Genomic DNA, 20,250 nt, shown 5'->3' on the forward strand with positions numbered 1-20,250 from the left:
CACCTATTCCAGGCCAAATTTCTGCCTTGCCCACGAGTGACTTGGTTTCACTCTGGATGAGGCAGGAGAGGATCCTTCTAAGGTCTCCTCACTTTGGGATGAGGCTGTCCCAGCCCCGCTGGCAGCACTGGGGCCGCGCTGGGCTGGTTCTGGGCTGGGGATGTGTGGGAGAAGCCTGGAAGGCTGGGCTGTGTGGGATTCCTGAGCAGCTCGTGTGTGAGTCACGCTGGAGGCAGACAAACTCCATCCAGTGCATTCCAGATGGGATGCAGCCACAGGCAGGGGCTGACACATCCTGGGAAAGCCCAGCTCCCTCCAGGATGTCCCTCTGGGTGTTGAATCCTCGCTGGTGACACGTTCTGCAGGGGGGGAAGAGGGGTTTGTTCTCCCTTAAAATACCCCTTTCCATGGAGTTTGAGGCTCCCTTCCCTGGAATGTCACCTCCCTGACCTCTGAAGGTGCATTTCACTGCTGTGGGGGGCACATAAAAGGCCACGGTCACAGCACCAGTAGCTGACCAGTTGCACAGCAGGTGTTTGGTGGCCCTGGATCTGTCTGGGGCTGCACACACAAACCCTCTCCCTCCCCAGCCACGGAGTGGAAAATCCCAGCATTCCAGGCTTATGTGATTTGGGAGGAGGTCAACGGCTCCGCTATTTATATCCAGTTATTTGGGGACTTTGCAGCTGCATTTGCACTGCAGAGTCCCTGTGGGGTAGAGAAAGAATGAAATTAAATGAAATTACCTTAAAAATCTTGAGCACGGCAAGGACAGCAAACATTTCTGGGTGGTGTTTGTGCCCGGAGTGGCACAAGTAAAACTGTCCCTCTGGTGCTGCTGTTCCTGGTTTTTTTTTGAAGATGCATGAGGGACATTCTTTAAAAGATTTTTTTCCATGTTTCCCTTTTTAGATCTTGACCTAGATGGCCTGAGGATATCAGAGCTACCTGGGCAGAGCCCCTCCTGCCTTGCTCAGGTGTCTCAAGTCAGTGAGAGTTTAGAAGTTAAAGAGAAATTTTCATTGTCCATAGCTCTTCTCTGAGTTTTTTTTTTTTTTTACACAAAGAACAAGATGTTGAGGAAGCTCCAGCCCTCTGTGCAAGGAGCAGCTCTGAAAGACAGCAGGTGTCAAATCCAGAACTCAACTGACCCGTAACAAAAACACCAAGTTCCAGTTTTAGTAAAATCTAGATGCCCAGAAGCATCATTTATTGCAAATCAGTTAACCAAAAAAAATACATCATTTTTGCAAACTACAACTTTGCATGTAGATAACTTTATTACAGAAGATATCTTTTCTTAAACTACACTCTAGTTTATAAAACATAGGAAGATTCAACACCACGTGATGTTTTTATCACTCATATTAGGCGTGTCACAATAACAGTGGTCTGAAATGTTAACTAAGATGAGTGCTCAGCAAGGCGCTGTGCCTTGAGAAATATCCATTTTATTTGGTGTTCTAATAGAAAGGAATGAGGAAAAGGAACCCTTTTCTTAGGTTTTCTTGATTAACTGCTCTCTATCTGCCTGTCCCATACATGTTATCTAGTCTTAGGGTGTCTGCTTGCTTTTGCACCCGAGTGAGTGATATTCCAACACCTCTATAAGGTGATATATTTATGATATATTTAAGACTTGCTCGTTTAGATTTTTGAAACAAAATCCACCTTTTCTTGAAAAAAAAACACAAAACAAAACAAACAAACCAAAAAAAAACCCCCCCATATTTACAAACATTAAATCTGCCACAGGCTTATACTATATTTTACATGATACACAGAACGAGTGCACATCAGTATAAAAAAAGATGCATCACTCCAGGCTAACGTCACAGAACAAAATGTCAACGTTTCACAGCACAGCTGTGCTGGCCCCTCGCCCTCCAGTTTGGCCAGTCCAGCCTCCCACCAAAACCAGCAGCACATCCCACTGGGCACCCAGTGAGGGCTCTGCCAGAGGAGCTGGGGGTGGCAGCGTGATAATGCTTTGTAATCTCACTCAGGGTGTCTGCACTGCCAGACACACCTTCTTCTAAAAAAATAGGCAGGCCATCCTTAAAATAAGGATGTGGTTTACAAAGTTTATATTGGCATTTATTTCTTAAAACAGTTACTCAAACACGAAAACAAAACGAAACAAAACAAAAAAAAATCAGTAAAGATAATTCAAAGTAAAATTAAGTCTCCTTTGTGTATATACTCCATAGTTATGGGCTTGCTCTCTTGGAAGTTTGGTAAATACATTTCTTTTTGATGGGGGACAGTATTCATGTTTTGTAGGGTTTATTTTTAGCTTAGAAACTGTTCTTACAGGTCTATAATCCTGATTTTCTTTTTCTTTTCTTTTTTTTTTAGATCATAAAAATCATTTAAATATATATATTTTTATATATATAAAAACAAGAGAGAACAAAACTTTCTATTATCAAGGCAAATGTACAACTATATAATACTGAAATTTAAACAAAGATTCATGACCGGTACCATAAAATGTCCTCTCATATAATTGCAAAGGAAACATTTTAAAGTACATTTAAAAAATTTGTCCATACTTAGTATTTTTCCCCTTAAGGAGTGGTATTTTTAGTCAATTTTTCCTTCCCCTCTTCTTTCTCACCTCTCTTTCTGAGTTGAAAGAGAAAAAAAATAAATTAATGGCATTTCAGAATCACAAATCGTTGCTTATAGCTTTACATAAACATTTCCTCTCAAATCAAACACAATGAACCCCCCCAAACAAAAGAGAACGTCCTATAAAAACCTAATTTGTTGATTTCTCGAAACACAACTGGTGTCCCACACTGAGTTCTTAACAATAGAACATATAAATAAAAAGGCAGTGTTCTCATGTAAAATAAAAAGTACATAAATAAATACTAAAAAAAAAAAAAAAAAGTAATTAATTCGTCTTTTTCTTTTCTTTTCTTTTTTTTTTCTTTTTTTATAAAAACATATTTAAAAAGGATCCTTTAATAAAAGCATCCGATGTCCTTTTTAAAAGAAAAAAGAAAATCTCCCTCGAGCTTCTGGCTCGCAGTGAGCGTCTCTAAAACACCTTTTTTTTTTTTTTTTTTTACTTGAAGGCCTCGGGGATGTGTCCCATCTGTGACTGCATACTCGTGGGAGGGCTGGAGATGCCCTCGGACCAGTCGGACACGTTGGAGTGAGGCGAGGAGCTGGACCACTGGTCCGGCGACTCCGGCGACGGCGTGAGGAAAGGGTGGTCGGGCACCTGGAGCTGGTGGCTGGGCGTGTTGTCCAAGGGGGAGGAATAACTGTGCTGGGAAGGAGGGGTCAGGAACTGCGTGGTGGTCATGGGCTGGGCGAGGGAGGAGGGCAGGGAGGTGGGCAGCATCTGGGAATCCTGCGGCAGGATGGTGTGCACGGCCATGGCGCTGCCGCTCACCGGCTGCAGGTCGGGCTGGCTCAGCTCCGTACCGAGGAAATTCTGGCCCAGGTGGCCGCTCCCGTTGGAGCCGTTGGGGTTGTGGTGCTGCTGCGGCGGCTGCTGTGGCTGCTGCTGCTGCTGCTGCTGCTGCTGCTGCAGGTTGGGCTGCTGGAGCTGCTGCTGCTGCTGCTGCTGCATCTGCTGGAGCTGCTGGCTCTGCATCAGGTGGGGCTGGGACGCCAGCCGGGCGTTGGGCATGGCCTGGTAGCTCATCATCTGCGACAAGCTGGTGGTGGGCAGCCCGTTGTGCAGCGAGGTCATCATGCCGTGCTGCAGGTTTTGGGGCTGCTGGTGCGCCCCGGGCTGCAGGTTGCCTCTCAGGGGGTTGTACTGGCTCTGCACCATCCCGTTCTGCAGCCGGGTGAGCCAGTCACACTGCCCGTTCAGGCTGGCCCCGCTGCCCACCGAGAAGCTCATGGGGGCACTGCTCATCCCCGTGCTGGGGCTGGACACCGGCAGGTGGGACAGGCGCGGAGGCACCGAGTCGAAGCCCATCCTGCTGGAGCTGCCCATGGCCATATCCTGCTTGCCCGCCATGTTGAGGTGGTTGATGCTCAGGTGGGCATCGGGCATGCCTGGCAGGTGGTTCAGAGGCATGGAAGGCGACTGCTGGAACGGAGAGGTCATCAGCGGCGGAGAGGCCACGTCCGAGAGGTACCCGTGCGGCGACTCCAGGGAGTCCACTGGCGACAGCACACCGGAGTTGTCAAGCAGACACCCTTTTCCATCCTGCGACTTTTTCCTCCGGGCTTTGAGGTCTTTGGCGTCCTTGCCATTGCAGCTCAGCCCCTTGGTGCTCGGCTTCCTGGCCTTCTTGCCCTGCACGGCGGGCTTGAGGTTGCCGATGTAGCTGTTGGGGGAGCAGAGCGGGGGCGACAGGGTGGGTGCCCCCAGCGGGCCGTTGTGCAGCGTGGGGCTCCGCACCAGGTTGTACTCGTCCAGCAGCCGGACGATGTCGTGGTGCATGCGCTCCTGGGCGATGTCCCGCGGCAGCCGGTCCATGTGGTCCGTGATGTCCCTGTTGGCAAAATGGTCCAGCAGGACCTTGGCGGTTTCGTAGCTCCCTTCTCTGGCTGCCAGGAACAGTGGGGTCTCCTCCTGGAAAGCCAGCAAGGTTTGGTTAGGGTTGAGTTCACAGATTCTCCTGGCTAACGCTGCCCTGAGCTCCACACCCACGTGGTTGGGTGGCAGAGATGGTCTGCCTTCATCTCTCCTCTGATGAGGGTTTGCTCCTTCTTTTTCCTACCCTGCTGAGCCATGTCCTTGTGCTGGTATCAAACCAGGAACCCTATGAGTGACCCAGAACATGCTTGAGGTGGCCACAAAGACACTGCTCACCAGGCACTGCATGGCCCCTCAACATCACCCCTACAATCAGATCCCACACTACTCCTTTGAGCTAAATCCAACTTCATTCACAAGCAGAACAATCAAATCAGAGTCTCAGTGCCAGACATTTGTAATTTAGCCAGAAATTACTCTTTAACAGACTCCCCAAATGGTTCTTCGCTTGCATATATCAGCCTAGGAGATCCTACCTTATTATTCTGCATGTCCTTATTGGCACCATTCTTCAGGAGGACCATTGCAGCTTCCACATTGTTCACAGCAGCTGCCCAGTGCAGGGCTGACTTGCCTGGAGAGGAAAACCACGAAATACAACACACATCAGAGAGTGCTGAGATCAACAGCAAGCAGCCCTTTTGTCCCATGTCTGGGTGAACTGGTGCTTTAGCTGCCTCAGTACCTAAATCATCCACGGCGTTGACGTCAGCGTGGCAGTTGATGAGGTCATCCAGCATCCCCTCCACAGCCAAACGAGCAGCCAGGATCAGGGGAGTGGTCCCGTCGTGCATTCGGGCATCCAGGTCTGTTGCCCTGTTCCTAATCAGGATCTGCCACAAGAAGGGCCAAAGCAGAGGGAACACAAACGTGAGGAGGGGCAGACAGCAAGGCACTCCAGATGTCCAGGTCTCAGGACCTGCAATGCCCTTTCCAGAAGTTCATCTCTGCAGCTCTGCTCCCAGTCCAGCGCTGCTGCCGTGGGGTCGCTGCTTTGCTCTTCCCCAAGACAACAGGGGCTTCATTTTTTACGACAAGCGAGAGCAGACAAGACTCTTCACGTAGCACCACCACTTCCCCCCCGAAACCCCCGAAACCGGCGGCCAAAGCGTCGCTCACCTGGAAGACTCCTTGTGCGTCGGCAGAGACGGCGGCGTGGAGCGGCGTCCGGCCCATGTTGTCCTGGATGTTGGCGTCGGCGCTGGCCTCCAGCAGGCGCTTGGCAGCGTCCGAGCGCGAGTACCTGGCGGCCAGGTGCAGGGCGGTCTCGCCCGTGCGGTCGGTCTGGTTGTGCAGGCTGGCGCCCTGGTAGATGAAGTCCGAGATGACGGCGGGAGCGTCGTCCTCCTCCTCGCTGTTGCCGGTCTCCAGCCCTCCTCCGCTGCACGAGGCGATCATGAGCGGGGTGAAGCCGTCTGAAAGCACACGGGAGCTCGGGATGAAAAAAGGCTTTTTACCCTCCTGTAACGCAGGAGGCTCTGCCAGATGCTCTGCCTGCGATAGATGCTTATTCTCCTGGGTGCACCAAGACTGAGTTCCTGACTAGTTCTGAACATCAAACACGAATATCCTTCCTCTGATATGGATCTGAAATTCCTCAGTGGTATCTCACTGCTTTTCCTATTTCATCTGCTCCATGTAAGGTGCAGTTTGTAAGGAAGGCTGCTCAAAGCAAATAGAGTATGGTAAATACCTTCATTATTTCAGAGGACAATTTCACAGATATGGGGAACACCAAGTGTTTGTAAGAATTTAAAAATTCTTACTAACCATTCTTAAAAACCTTAAAGGAAACGTTAAAACCTTAACCTAATTCTACTAACCATTCTTAAAAACCTTAAAGGAAGACTGTGAAATGTACAAGTTGGGTGGCAGGAGAAGAATATAGGAGCAGCAGAGAGATAACCTGGGTGATTTAATAGGTACTTCTGTAATTTCCACTTCAGTCACCGAACAAAAGAGCTCTCATGGAAAGCAAGATGTGACAGAGTCTCTCTCTAAATCACACACAACAGCAACCCTGTGGTGCAGAGCTTGTAGCAGTGACTCTGCACCAGCAAGGGACAGGGAGGGCTGTGGGGCTGCTGCTCTCTCTGCAGGGGCTCAGGGAGGGCTCCACATGAGCTGCCAGCCAGTGCAGAAGTGCAAGGGGTCCTTACCCGGCCCTCTGACGTTGACATCCATGCAGTCAGCATCGATTTCCCCCTGTGGAGGCGTCGGGGCCATGGAGGAAATGCGCAGGTCAGCGGCGTCCAGGTGCTGCTGCGTCCACTGCCTGTGATCCGTCTGGTCATCCGTGTCCGGCAGCATCGCCTGCTCCTCAAACTGAGGGAAACAGCCCCGAGTGAGCTCCCAGGAAAGAGCCCTGGGCTGAGCTCCAGCCTGGGAAGCTCTGCGAGGCTCCAAGGTGTGCGTTTGTCACAGGCAGGTTTGCAAAGGAGCCGAGAGCAGCAATGGGGGGCCCTGAGGGTGCCTCTGCTCCTTCTGTGACAAACCCAGGAGTGACTGCCTGCAGCACAGGAATGTGGCAGAGGGCTTACCCTGAACTTCTTGGTGTCCAAGGTCTCCTCATCACCCCACTCATTCTGGTTGTCATCCATCAGCGTGCCGTCCGAAGCATTTTTGAGGGGTCTTTAAAAATAAAGCCACAGAAAAAAGTTATCTCCTCTGCAGGAACTGTTTGTGATGTTTGTCCACGTACAGGCACAAACTGAAAGAAGAATCAACCAATTTCCAGGAGGTTCCCCTCAGCTTGCATTTCATTTTTTACCAAGTGCAAAAAAGATTACAAAGCACAGACCACACGGAACACTGCTTTTTTCCCCCCCCCATGCAGAACTTTAAGACCCCCTGATTCTTCTCCTCCCTGCCACACCACTACGATGCACTAGAGAACAAAACTCCAGCAGGCTCTCCCAGAAGAGCCCAGAGCAGCCCTGCTGTGTCCATCGGGTTAGCAAGCAAATTACTCACTTCAGTCCGACAGAATCCTCCCCGAGGGGCTCCCGTCGCTTCTTCTTGCTGGACTCTGTCACTTTGAAGCCTTCTGGGAACCAGAGCTGCCCATGCTCCCTGCGGCGCTTGCGGTTCACCAGCACTCCCAGCCCGATGAAGGCGAGCAAGACCAGCGCAGCCCCCACCACGTACATAGGATAGAGCTGGGAGTTCTTCGTGGGCTCGGCCGTTTCACCTGCGAAACAGTGGGGCACAAAGAGATGCTGAGACATTAAGCTGCATAGCAAAGCAGGGACGGAGTGGAAATGAAGGAAAATTTGTTAATAGAGGTACCTAAGTCTGATCTAAATCAGTGCCCCCCCCCCCCCAAAAAAAAAATAAGGTCATTTTATACGCTATTAATCAGAATTGCAAACTATCGGCAAATTCTCGGCTGCACAAGGCAGCCTGCACCAGGAGACAGCTTCACTTTTTTCTCCTTTAAGGAAAAGGATTAGCAAACTTCAAATCATTGCGCTTGCATTGAGCTGTTAAGACAAAAGGATTTAGGGGGGATTTTCAAGATACAAACTTCAACTCCTTGCATGTCACTGATTGATTGGAGCTGCTTGGGTTTTCTTTTTCTTTTCTTTTTTTAATAACTTTTAGAGTGATAATGATTTTGAAATAAAACCCGGAATAAGCAAAAATAATAAAGTGGGCTTGCAATTTTTTTTTTAAAGAAAAGACTTAAAGGAAAGAAAAAAATATACGTGAGGTTATTAAAACCAGACTGTGCTCAAATGCAGCCAATTGACAGATAACTAAACTCGGGGAAGGCTGGAAAGTTTTGGCTGTCTCTCCTCCTCAAGTGACCAGCTGTACTTACTTTTGACAGCTTCTATTTTGTAGGGTATGTTCAGGTTGCCAAGGGAGGCCAAGGCTCCCAGGAATGCTGCCACATCAGTGGCACTCTGGAAGCACTGGGAAGAAGACTGGATGCACTGGCGGTTATCAATTTCCAAGTAGACAATGGATCTGTGAGAGAGACGAGTCAATAAGGAACAGGGAGAGATGACCACACCGAGGACATGGGCCAGCCCTGTCTCCCTTCCCTCTTTAACCCCCATCAGTGGGAATTAGAAGGTGGGAACCCATCCCCTTGCTCCCCTGTGGCCCAAAGCCTGCAGCTCACACTCATGGTCTGTTGGATTTGCCTCAGTGAATGCTGTAAAATCCAGCTCTTTATCTACAGGAATGGAAGGGAGTCTCTGCTTCACAATGTTTTATAATTACCCAGACACTACAGTATCTTAAATAATGCTGTTTGGGAGCTTTCAGATCTTCTCATATCAGTTTCACTGCTCTAACTCCTTTGCTTTCAGGGGTTTTTGATTGAGTCCACAGAGAGGGAGCAGGTTAGATGTGTATGTTTACACCAAAGATCTCCAAACACAGATTGCAGTAATTGAGTTTTACAACAAAGCTCTAGAAAGCATTTCCCAGGGAGAAAATGAGGCTTAACTTAATGACTTCCTGAAGTCAGACAGTCGGTCAGGCCAACCTCTGCTTCCAGGTCCCACCCAGCCCAGCCCCGGCTCCCAACAATGCACAGGACTCCTTCAATCGTGAGAGTCGGGCAGCATTGTATCAGGGATTCCTGAATGATCACTCCATTTTCCCACATGAGAGCAAAATCCGGTTTCTGTTCACACAGAAAGCAACATCTAAATACAATTATCTGGCCTACATCCTTCCCTTCCTAGCATGTTACTATTATCAACACAGAGAATGCAGTGAGTGCTGCTCAGAGAAAATGGAAGCCTCTTACCCTCTGATGTCCATCTGATCGAGCTCCCTCTTCTGCCTCCTGCCAGCCCTGGAGTAGAGGCTGCTCTTCACTTTGTTGATGACAGCACTGGACATATCTGACCAGTCCTCTGTGGACCTCTTGATGTAATGTTTTTTCAGCTCCTCCTCGTTGCCGTAGTATGGGAAGATCATATACTCCCCCTTGGGGTTCTTCTTGAAGACCACGTTGGTGTGCAGCACACGGCTCAGCTCCCGCAGGAAGTTGAAGGAGTTGTTCTTCAGGTTCTCGGGGGTGATGAGGACCACCACCACCAGTGTGCCATCTGCCAGCTTCTCTGGCATGTTGTTTGCACAGTCCAGACCATCCCACTCGCACTCAAAATTGTTGCAGCCCTGGTCGCAGTGACCATCCGAGAAGTGATCTTTGCAGTACTGGTCATACAGAGGGCTGGGTGGAGGAAGAAGCAAGGCAGAAGAAAGAATTAGACCAAGTACTGCAAATGACACCTATCTGCTGAGAAAAGCAGTGGTGGTCTCTCTTTTGTATAAATATTCTTCACCCTGACAGACACCAAACCAGTTTACATAGAAAGCAGCTGTTTTATGCAGCACTGTGAAGCGTTCACCGCTGCAGGTGAGAGAGAGCAGCTGTTAAATTATACAAGAAAAAGGAACAAATTGCTGTGACTCAGAGAAGGCATGGGGACACAGAATAGTTACTAAGACCAGAGTTGGTCCAGGAATCTGGGACTAAGTTCCTGCTGTTGCCAAAGACAATGTTTGGGAAATGCTTGGATGTTAACATCATCATGTTTCCTGGCTGCTCTTCCATCTGGGGTCTCCCTGACTTGAAACTGACTCTGTTACTGCTGTGAGTTGGAGAATTCACTTCTGTGGATTGATACGAGCAAGGACAGGGAAGCCATCTGCAATGAGTCAAAGCCAGAGAGCTTCCAAGTAGATGTAAACTCAGAAGGACCACAGGGAGATGTGACTGCTTGAGTTGCAGCCCCACAGGCAGCAGAAGAGAATGTTGGGAGTGAACAGCAGGCCTGAGTCTAGGAGTTTTACCAGATACAATCAGAACAACCAGAGGGTCACCAGAGATGGTGACCCTGATGGGCTTCAAAACAAGACGGTTTTAAAGAAGCCACTTACTTGCACTGCCCCTCGTATTTCTGGCAGTCAAACCCATCGTAGAGGCAGCCAGCATTATTGCACTGGGAGTCACACTTGCCATCGTTGAAATACTTCCAGCACTGCAGAGACTGGGAGCAGTTCTTCCAGGGGTCGTTGAAGTTGAGGGAGCAGTCGCCGCCGTCCCAGCCGCAGGCGTGGTTGTTGCATTTCCCGTCGCAGATCTTGTTGCCGGCGTACCCCGCGCACACGGCGATCTCGCACTTCTCCTCGATCTTGGGGGGGATGATGTCCTGCCCGATGCCACCCTGGAAGTCGAAGTCGAGGATGTGGCAGTTGAGGCCGTTGAAGTTGGCGGGGCAGTTGCAGCGGTAGTAGGGGGCGGCGTCGCTGAAGAACTCGCAGGTGCCCCCGTTGTAGCAGGGGTTGGAGGTGCAGGGGCTGCTGGCCGGGTACTGGCACTCGGGGCCCGTGAAGGCCGGCGTGCACATGCACTTGGAGCTCTTGTGGATGGAGATGCAGGTGCCACCGTTCAGGCAGTGCAGGTTCCCACAGGTGCGGGAGTCGTTCTCGCAGGTGGCACCCACGAATCCCTGGGGAAGGCACAGCAAGGAGGGAGTCAGAACCGCTGATGCCGTGCTACAAGCAGCATTAACACACGTGTGTTCTGGGACACTGAAACTCACCCTCTAAAGCTGGTGATGGGCAAGAGTAATCTCGAATGTAAAGCCCATTAGAGCATCCCTCCAAAGTGAAGGGAGCTCTTCTCCATAGCTGCCTGTCCCACTTTGCGTGGTGCAAATATCTGCAAATATCTGTCTGTCCCACTTTGTGTGGTGCCTGTTCCACCTTCAGGCCTGAGCCATCTTCTCCTTAACTCTATTCCAGCATCCTTGCAAGCGTGGAGGGTGCACATTTACGGACGCACCCACAGCAAAGCATCCTCCCCTTCATGCCCATCCCAGGTGGGGAAGCCTCAGGGGCTGAACTCGCCTCTTGACCACCTCTCATGCCCACACTCATTCCCTCCTCCTGGAGAGGAGCAGGCACCTACCGGGGGGCACTTGCAGATGAAGCCACGGCCAGTGTTGCTGGCAACAGCACAGGTTCCCCCATTCCTGCAGGGTTTGCCTTTGCAGCCGTCCACCACGGTGTCACAGCGACGGCCTGCGAGGGAGAGGAGCGTGTGAGGAGCAGACGAAGGCGTGCAGGGATGCCTGGGGCGGGGCTGGGGGCTGCAGGCTGGGCCCTGGGAGCAGAGGGGATGCAGTGCTCACCTGCATAGCCAGGTCTGCACTCGCATTTGTAGTCATTGACCCGCTGCACGCAGTTCTGGGTGCCGCGGGCGTCGCAGGGGTTGGACAGGCACTCGTTGACATCTCCCTCGCAGCGCTCCCCTACAAAGCCAGGGGGGCAGATGCAGCTGTAGCCACCTACCCGATCCTTGCACTTGCCATTGTTAAAGCACTTGGGCCCCAGGGTGACAGGATCAAAGAAAGGGCTGCAGTCATCCACATTGATCTCACAGTGCACCCCTAGAGAGAGGGGGAACAACCCACACAGCTCATCAAACAGTATCGGGGGGCCCGCTGCTCCCTTGTGTGAGCCTGCCCTGCCAAGGGGCTGAGCCTGACCACGTCAGTGGCAGCCTGAGCCACCTCTCGGGCAGGAGGGACACGGCACCGCGTGGCCAAGGCCGCGTGGCCTTGATGGCTAAGCCCACAAGCAAACACAAACCTCGCCCGCTGCGTTTGCTGCTGCCAGCCCGAGCAGCTAATGAGCAGAATCCAAGGATATCTGCACTCAACCCACTAATGCCCCAGCCTGGGGAATTAATTTACCTTGTGTTCCTCTGGGGCAGGAGCATTTGTAGGTATTGATGAGATCGATGCAGGTTCCTCCATTCTGGCATGGGTGGGACAAGCACTCATTGATCTCCTCTGAGCAGTTAACTCCATGATAGCCAGCCACACACTGCAAGGAGGAAAGAGAGGAACTATCAGAGAGGCTCCTTCCATTCCCACACAGCTCTAGGAGCATAGCCAGCACCCGAATCTCCAGCTTGGTAAAGGGGCATCATGCAAGGGCAGCATCTTGGGCAGCAGAAAAGCAGTAACTGAGGCTTTTTCCCTGGGAATTCCTGCCCCCTAGGCACCCACCTCGCAGGAGTAGCCTCCCAGGTAGTCTGTGCAGGTGGCTCCGTTCTGGCAGGGGTTGGGGGAGCACTCATCCACCTGCTCCTCGCAGTAGCTGCCGGTGTAGCCGGCTTGGCAGCGGCAGAAATGAGTGTTGCCAGTGTCAACACAGAGCCCCGAGTTCCTGCAGAGATGTGCTACATCGATACCTGTCAGGGAGAGCAGAGTGAGATGAAGGGACCTTGGTGACAGCCACACACCACAGGGCCACGTCCTGGCCACCACACAGCCCACAGGGAATCACAGCCTTGGGCGTGCATTGCTAGAGCAATCCTTGAGATCGCTCTGTGCCAAAGATGCCCACCAAGAGAAATGGCCACATCCCTGCTCAGGGGACACCTGGGGACCCCAGCCTGGCCCTGTACACGTGGCAGGGCCTTACCTTGCTGCTTAGCAGCCACCTCGCAGGACACGCTGGGGACATCGCAGTAGAGCCCTGTCCAGCCGCTGTTGCACTCGCAGTGGTACAGGTTGCTGGTCTGCCAGCACTTGCCTCCGTTTTTGCAGGGTGAGGAGTCACACCAACGCACCAGGTTCTGGGGGAGCAGAGCAAGAGATGGGGGTGAGGACCCAGCAGGGCTCCTGCAGGAGTGGAGACTGCAGTGACCCCCAGATCCCCACAGCAGCATCCACCCGAGGCTCCTGTACCTGGCAGTTGAGCCCGGTGTATCCCTGGGGACAGGTGCACTTGTACGTCCCGTAGCTGTCCTGACACGTGCCCCCGTTCAGGCACGGCTTGGAGTCACACTCATTGATGTTGTGCTCGCAGTAGCTGCCCGTGAAGCCGGGCAGGCAGACACAGGTGAAGGTGTTGATGCCATCCACGCACGTGCCACCGTTGAAGCAGGAGCTGGGGACACAGACATCGCACCCCAGTGAGTCACCGCCAGTTGTGCCCCACGCCAAAAGCCCCGCACACCAACCCAGGGCGATGGGGACCTCAGCCCCTCGTCCCAGGTGGCAGGACTGTACCTCTCTGTGCAGTCAGGGGTGTTGTTCTCGCAGTGGATGCCGCTGAAGCCGGAGGGGCAGGTGCAGGTGTAGCTGTTGACGCAGTCGGTGCAGTTGGCCCCGTTCTTGCAGGGGTTGCTGGCGCACTCATTGATGTCCTCCTCGCACTTGGGCCCACGGAAGCCAGCCAGGCACTCGCAGAAGAACGTGCCAATGCCATCGGAGCAGGAGCCACCATTGTGGCAGGGATCTGGAGAGGAGGGACGTGCACGTGAAGATGTGATGGGTCCAGCTGTGGTGCATCTGGCCCAGCCCGGGAGCTGCCCCACGGCACTGTCCCCATACACATTCCCTGGAGGAATGGACTGAGCCCATGGACTGGGCAGAAGCCACACCAACCCCTCCAGGAGACTGGGCACAAGGAGAACCCATGGCCCACACTGCCCCCCAGCCTCCTTCCTCCTGCCTTGGACTGACACAGCTCGACAGGGACATGCCTGAGGTGGCCCAAAAGCCAAGCAGGGCTCGCAGCACAGCCCAGGCCTCCGTGGCAGCCAGGGCTGGTCCATGCATGGGGAGGAGAATCCCAGCCCCAGGAAGGGTGATGAGGCTCAGGGCTGGGCTGGGTGCAGTCTGGGGCAGCCCCTGCTCTTACTGGGCTTGCAGTCGTCGATGTCGGTGTCGCAGTTGCGGCCGGAGAAGCCGGTCCGGCAGGCGCAGCGATAGCTCCCGTTGGTGTTCTGGCACGTGGCCCCATTCCTGCAGGGGCTCTTCACACACTCATTGATGTCAATCTCACAGGTCTGACCTGGGGACACAGCAGGACAGGGATTGCGTGGGCTGGGGGTGCTGGTGAAAGCCCCAGGGGTGACAATGACATCCTGGGCACCGCTCACACCAGGGCAGAAGCCAAGGGATGCAGGCAATGGCTGTGTCCCATCCACCCAGCTGAGCCATGGGGCAGGTCAGGACCCTCCCCAAGGCCTGGCTCCCTCCCCTGTGCCTTTCCCTCCCTGAGGGGAGCGGGGGGTTCTAACCCTCAAAAGGGCCATGTCCATACCTTGCCAGCCAGGGGGGCAACTGCAGGAGAAGCTCTTGTAGTCCTCTGACTCCTGGCACTCGCCACCGTTCTTGCAGGGGCTGCCAGCACAGGGGGCCAGCACATCCTCACAGGTGGCTCCTGCACAGGCACAAGCACCCGCTGACACCCTCCAAAAGGACAGGTGGCCCAAGACCCCGCTATCCCTGTCCCCTGCCCTGGGCTGCTGCCAGTCTGGGGAAGGCTCTGGACCTCCCCAGCACCCCAGGGCAGCCCAGCTGGGGCCGTCTCCTCCATTCTGGGTCACCTGTGACCCCGAACCCCCACAAACTTTTAAGCCCTGGCTATCTGGGCTGCATGAGAGCACTGCACACTTCCTTTGGCAGGGAAGTGCTGCTCGGGGTGTCTTTCCCCCCTTGCACTCCCTCCCCCCTTCCCTCTCCGCTGCTTTTCCTGTTTACGTCCAGCCAGGGGACACGTTCCCTCCGAACCCTTATCTTCCCTGTCAGCCAATATCTCCTGAACTGGCCTTTGCTATTTTCCAGAGCCTTCCCCCTCCCCGCCTGCCCAGTCCCCGTCCCCCCCCAGGGGTTTCTATGGCCACTGGCGAGGGCAGGAAACAGCTCATGGCTTCCTGCGATTGTGCTGGGCTGCGCGAGCGGAAGCGCAGGGCCGGCAAACAGGAATTGGCTCAGCAGAATCCCCCAGCCCCTCGGCCTCGGATCGCCTCTTCCAGCACGGCCATCGCGGCTGGGGAACGCTGGGGTGTCAGTGGGGTGCTGCTGCCCCCGAGCCACCACCCCGCTGCCCTCCAGGAGGAGGAGGAAGAGGAGGAAGGGAGGAAGCTGCGGCTGGCATCTTCCCAAAGCTCCTGCAAATTTCCTCCGGCCGCGCCGTGGAGAGGTGGAGCCGTGGCTGTGGGCAGCCCCTCGGCAGGGCAGAATGAGGGAAGCCTTCACGCTCAGTGCCAGCTCACTGCAGGTGCTGGGACCAGTCTGGTGTCACACGAGAAGCAGAAAGTCCACAGAGCTGTGGTGGGGCACGGGGTGCTCCCCTCACCTGTGTAGGGCAGGAGGCAGTTGCAGGTGTAGCCAGCAACATCATCAATGCACGTGCCCTGGTTCAGGCAGGGGTTGGAAGCACATTCGTTGATATTGGTCTGGCAGTTGGGGCCTGTGTTAGGAAAAACAGACAGAAGTGGCAGTGATGGAGGTGTGCTGGTGGCAGGGGGCTGAGGCTACAGTGGGGACACGGTGGCAATGACAACAGCACACCCATTGCCCTGGGAAAGCCTCCTGTGCTCAGCTCCAGCCCTGAGCTCTGCTGAAGGTGTCCAGGAAGGCTGCACTGCCACAACTCCCAGCCACACCTGGGGCTCCACTGTCCCCAAAATGAAGCACCCACCTCATGAAGGCATCATGGAGCACCCACCCACAGCTTCCACCCAGGCCTCAGTGTGAGGGGAACATGGCAGCATTCCTGGCTGCACCCTTAGAATCATGGAATCACAGACTTGATGATGCTGGAAAAGGCCTCTAAGATCATCAAGTCCAGCCATTAATCCAGCATCACTATGTTCCACATCCCTTTTGAACACCTCCAATCATGGTGACTCCACTACTTCCCTGGGCAGCTTGTTCCAGTGCCTGGCCACCATTTCCAGGAAGAAATTTTTCAGATTATCCAATCTAACCCCCCACTTACCACTGAAGCCCTCCCTGCAGGTGCAGATGTAGCCGCTGGTCATGTCCTTGCAGGTGCCACCGTTCATGCAGGGATTGGACTCACACTCGTTGTTGTTAATGTCACAGTTTGTCCCACTCCAGCCAGGGTCACAGTCACACTTGTAGCTTTGGGGAAAAATTGGGGCATGAAGAGCTGGTCCATCCCAGCCCTCTAGGCTGCACCAGCCATCATTTATCCAGCAAATCCTGTCCCTTCAGGGAAATATCCCATGGCATGGCTCAGAGCATGGACAAGCACCAACTCAGGGGACAGATGCTCACCCTCCTCTAACCCTGACTTTGTTGGGGACCCTTTGGTCCCAGCAGCCCCCCAGCAGCCCTCCAGCCTACCCATTCAATCCATCGTGGCATTTCCCGTGGATGCAGGGGTTGCTGTTGCACTCGTTCACTTCGGACAGGCACTTGGGGTCGTGGAAGCCCTCGGGGCAGAGGCAGGTGAAGCCGTTGATGCCATCCTTGCACGTGCCCCCGTTGTGGCAGGGGTTGCTGGCACACTCGTCGATGTTGATGTTGCACATGCGCCCTGGCAAAGGGGGAGCAAGGAACACTTACCCCATGAGCACAAACAGCACGGCGTGGGGCGTGCACCCACCAAGGCAGTTCCCCCCTCCAGCCACCCAGGGAATGTCTGCTGCAGGCTGGGATCTCAGGACACACCACGCTGGCTGCCCTGCAGGCAGGGGGACTTCACACCCTGCATCGCCTGCCTGCCTTCATTAAATGGGACTGGGAAGAGGCCGTGCCCTGGGCTGCTTTGGTGCAGGAGGGAGCACCGAAGGGAGGAGGTTTCAGCCTGTAACCCTACCTGCCACGGCCGACAAAGCCAGGCTTTATTTCAGCTCCTGGCGGGCCCGAGGACAAGGGGCCGCGCGAGCGGGGAGTGGTGGGGGCTGCTCCCATCAAAGCCCTCCACCATTTCCAGCAGCCATCAAACAAACCAGTTGGACAAGGCAGCAACCTGATACCCATGGGAGTGGGTGCAGCAGGAGTCGAATTCGCAGCACCAGACACCCCTTTGATTTCGGACTGAGCCGGGGTCACCCTCCTGAACAAGCAGGAGCGCTGGAGGGTGTAAAACCTCCTACAAGCGGGATGGCAGCATCCCCCCTCCTTTTTGCACCCTTGTCCTGGTTTTGTGAGGCACCAGCAGCTGCAAGTCCCCAGGGTGTGAGGCCCTGCTCTCACCTGTGTACCCCGGCTCGCAGGTGCACTCGTAGCCATTGATCTTGTCAATGCACTTGCCGTAGTCGCAGGGGTTGCTGGCACAATCATCCAGGTTGATCTCGCAGTTGGGGCCTGGGGAGGGGAGAGGGGTTGTTAGGGGGTCCCCAAGAGGAGAGGAGTGTCATTAGGAGGTCCCCAGACCCGTCAAAGCAGTAAAATGAACCGCGCTGGCACCAGCTGCCACCACCGCCCCACAACAAAGCGCCTCCGCCACAGGCAGCTCCCGGCTGGGGCGCGGTTCCTGCCTGAGCTGGGCACCAAACTGGGAGAACTCGCCCTCACCCAGGATGCCCCAGGCTAGCCCCGGCACCAGGGCGGCTGCTGGTGGTGGCCCAGGGCCAACCTGGCCCAGGAAGAGGATGGGAGCGGGATGCTGCACCGGCACTGCCGACCCATGTGGAGCTCCTCCTGCTCACCTGTGGTCCCTTTGAGGCAGATGCAGTTGTAGGCGTTGTTCCTGTCCTGGCAGGTGCCCCCATTTTTGCAGGGCTGGCTCTGGCACTCGTTGATGTTGATGTCGCAGCGGTGGCCCGTGTAGCCGGGCTGGCAGAGGCAGGTGAAGGAGGCGATGCTGTCCTTGCAGGTCCCGTAGTGGCACGGGTCAGGGTCACACTCATCGATGTCGATCTCGCAGTGAGCACCTGTGAAACCTGCCACCAGCAGGAGAGACACGGGGTGAGGATGGGGGACGTGGGGTGGGGATGGGGGACATGGGGTGGGGATGGGGGACACTCCTTCCCACCCTCTCCAGGTGTGAGGCAGTGCACCGGGGTGGCTTTACCTGCCCCACCGTGAGCTCTGGGACCCCCAGGAGCGGGGTGCAGGCAGGGAGCACCCCGATGTGCTGGTGGAAGGGCTGGTCAGACCCCAGCCCGGGGGCTTTGTCCTGGGGTGCACAATGATCTGCACTAAAGCAGCCTCGGCCGCGGAGCGGGGCCCCGCGCTCGCCCGCCGCTCGTCCCGGAGCGCACGGGGGGGGCCGGCCGCAAGCACCCCCGAATAATAACCCCCCCCGGCAGCTCCTATTCTCCCGGCCAGCTCCCTCCCCGCCGGGTTTGGGGGTGGAGAGCCGAGGACAAAGTACAGCTTTGACTAGACCCCGCCAAGCCCACATAGCAGCTTTTCATCGGGGCTTGGCATTAGCAAGACACTAATTAGAGGCCATTCAGCTGGAAGATTTCTGGCGGGAGCTGCTCCACAAAAGAGCCACTGTTTGCCACCAGGGCTCAAGTCATCATTTTGTGCAACTGCTCCTTGGGTTTCGGTCGGCGAGCCCCCGCGGCCCTGCACCTTGCGTCCCCATAGAGGCAGCTTTATTCCTCCCTTCCTGCCTTCCCCCTCGCTGCCGCCCCGGCGGGCGGGAGCACGGTGGGACGGCTGCTGCGGGGCCACACCTAAGGACTGCCAGGCTCCATACACCTGGTTCCGGGGCCAGCAGGCTCCAGAGCTCGACTTGTTCCGCCAACACCAGGGAAAGGAACATCCTACCCCACAGGAGTCCCATCAGCAGGGACCAACCTCATTGATGGGCAGTTTGGGGACGCCTGCCACAGCAGGTGCTTGAAGAGATGGGCACTAAATGATTTGTCAAGGTGGTTTCATAGCATGTCACTGGGCAGGGCGCCCGCAGCCCCTCAGGATCCCCTCACCTTCAGTGCACTCGCAGCTGTAGGTGTTGGGGCCGTCCACGCACTTGGCACCGTTCTTGCAGGGGGTGCTGGCACACTCGTCGATGTCAAACTGGCACAGGTGCCCGTTGAAGCCTGGAATGGAGGGAGAAGTCACATCCCCGGACCTGCCAGGCTCCCCTCCCTGCCAGGCTCCCCTCCCTGCTGCCGGGCAGCTCCCGCTGGGCCCCCCTGCCCCGCTCCCGCCGGCCCCCCGCATCCCGGCTGGGGCGCCGGGTTTCCATGGGGACGGCTGCTGGGGGCCCTGAATGCGGGGCTGCGACCCACCATTGAGAGCATCTTATTTACATCTCTAGAGGAGCAAAGTCTCTGAACTTCAAAACCTCCTTTCACAGATTAACCGTCTCCCCATTCTCTGCTCCACCCCGTGACTTTGACACCGCATTCAAAGCCGCTGGTGCGGCCCCCACCAGCCCCCAGCCCTCCTTCCCAAAGAGGGGCCTTTTCAAGTGCAAAGCCGTGGGGTTTAATCCTCCTTCCCCTCTCCCATGGGCGGGAGCTGGAGCAGCATGGCCCGCACGGGGCTCAGCCCCTCATGGCAATTGGAGAAGCCGCCTCCGAGGCGCTCGCTGCACTCTCCCCGTTTCGGAGGGCTATGAAATTTAAGGAGCCCATTCTTGGCTCCAGCCGGGATGCATCCTGGCTCTGTTTCCACTGCAGTGGCAGAGGGATGGCTGCTGGCAGCAGGAGGGGTGCCACGTACCAGTGGGGCACTCGCAGTGGAACTCGTTGATCTTGTCCAGGCAGTTGCCGTTGTGCAGGCAGGGGCTGCTGGCACACTCGTCCGTGTTGATCTCGCAGTAAACCCCCTCGTACCCTGCCGAGAGACCCAGCACTGTCAGCGCCACGGCACAGGGCTGGCACAACCCCACATCAGGTGCGTTACACCTGGGCACCCCTCATCTTTAAAAGGCAGCTCAGGAGCTGTTCTACACGTGGTGGGATTTGATGCACAAGCTGCTCCTTGGATCAACAGGTTTTGGCTCAATCCAAGCCAAGGTTGGCAAGACGA

The 20,250-nt window shown here is 55.1% G+C and overlaps 1 protein-coding gene across 2 annotated transcripts in view; it reads right to left on the reverse strand.

Moving 5' to 3' along the window:
• Positions 1-2,330: 2,330 nt before the first annotated feature.
• NOTCH1 (notch receptor 1) overlaps positions 2,331-20,250 on the reverse strand; it is a 40,749-nt gene continuing 22,829 nt past the window's right edge. The window contains exons 9-34 of one of the 2 annotated variants that reach the window (XM_053996474.1): positions 19,942-20,055; positions 19,200-19,313; positions 17,967-18,200; positions 17,512-17,622; positions 16,657-16,849; positions 16,286-16,431; positions 15,641-15,754; positions 14,603-14,722; positions 14,198-14,350; positions 13,564-13,792; positions 13,240-13,441; positions 12,974-13,127; positions 12,556-12,740; positions 12,238-12,370; positions 11,674-11,793; positions 11,451-11,563; positions 10,418-10,989; positions 9,279-9,707; positions 8,337-8,485; positions 7,487-7,703; positions 7,054-7,144; positions 6,673-6,838; positions 5,633-5,928; positions 5,199-5,346; positions 4,990-5,087; positions 2,331-4,549 (exon numbers count right to left, since the gene is read on the reverse strand). In XM_053996474.1, coding sequence (XP_053852449.1) covers positions 3,077-4,549; positions 4,990-5,087; positions 5,199-5,346; positions 5,633-5,928; positions 6,673-6,838; positions 7,054-7,144; positions 7,487-7,703; positions 8,337-8,485; positions 9,279-9,707; positions 10,418-10,989; positions 11,451-11,563; positions 11,674-11,793; positions 12,238-12,370; positions 12,556-12,740; positions 12,974-13,127; positions 13,240-13,441; positions 13,564-13,792; positions 14,198-14,350; positions 14,603-14,722; positions 15,641-15,754; positions 16,286-16,431; positions 16,657-16,849; positions 17,512-17,622; positions 17,967-18,200; positions 19,200-19,313; positions 19,942-20,055 — 6,074 coding nt within the window. In that variant the 3' untranslated portion in view covers positions 2,331-3,076. Of the gene's footprint in view, positions 4,550-4,989; positions 5,088-5,198; positions 5,347-5,632; positions 5,929-6,672; positions 6,839-7,053; positions 7,145-7,486; positions 7,704-8,336; positions 8,486-9,278; positions 9,708-10,417; positions 10,990-11,450; positions 11,564-11,673; positions 11,932-12,237; positions 12,371-12,555; positions 12,741-12,973; positions 13,128-13,239; positions 13,442-13,563; positions 13,793-14,197; positions 14,351-14,602; positions 14,723-15,640; positions 15,755-16,285; positions 16,432-16,656; positions 16,850-17,511; positions 17,623-17,966; positions 18,201-19,199; positions 19,314-19,941; positions 20,056-20,250 lie in introns of both variants that reach the window. The other variant, XM_053996472.1, reaches the window with a different exon arrangement.

The sequence above is a fragment of the Vidua macroura genome, chromosome 21, assembly GCF_024509145.1.
Source record: "Vidua macroura isolate BioBank_ID:100142 chromosome 21, ASM2450914v1, whole genome shotgun sequence".
Lineage (NCBI taxonomy): Eukaryota > Metazoa > Chordata > Aves > Passeriformes > Viduidae > Vidua > Vidua macroura.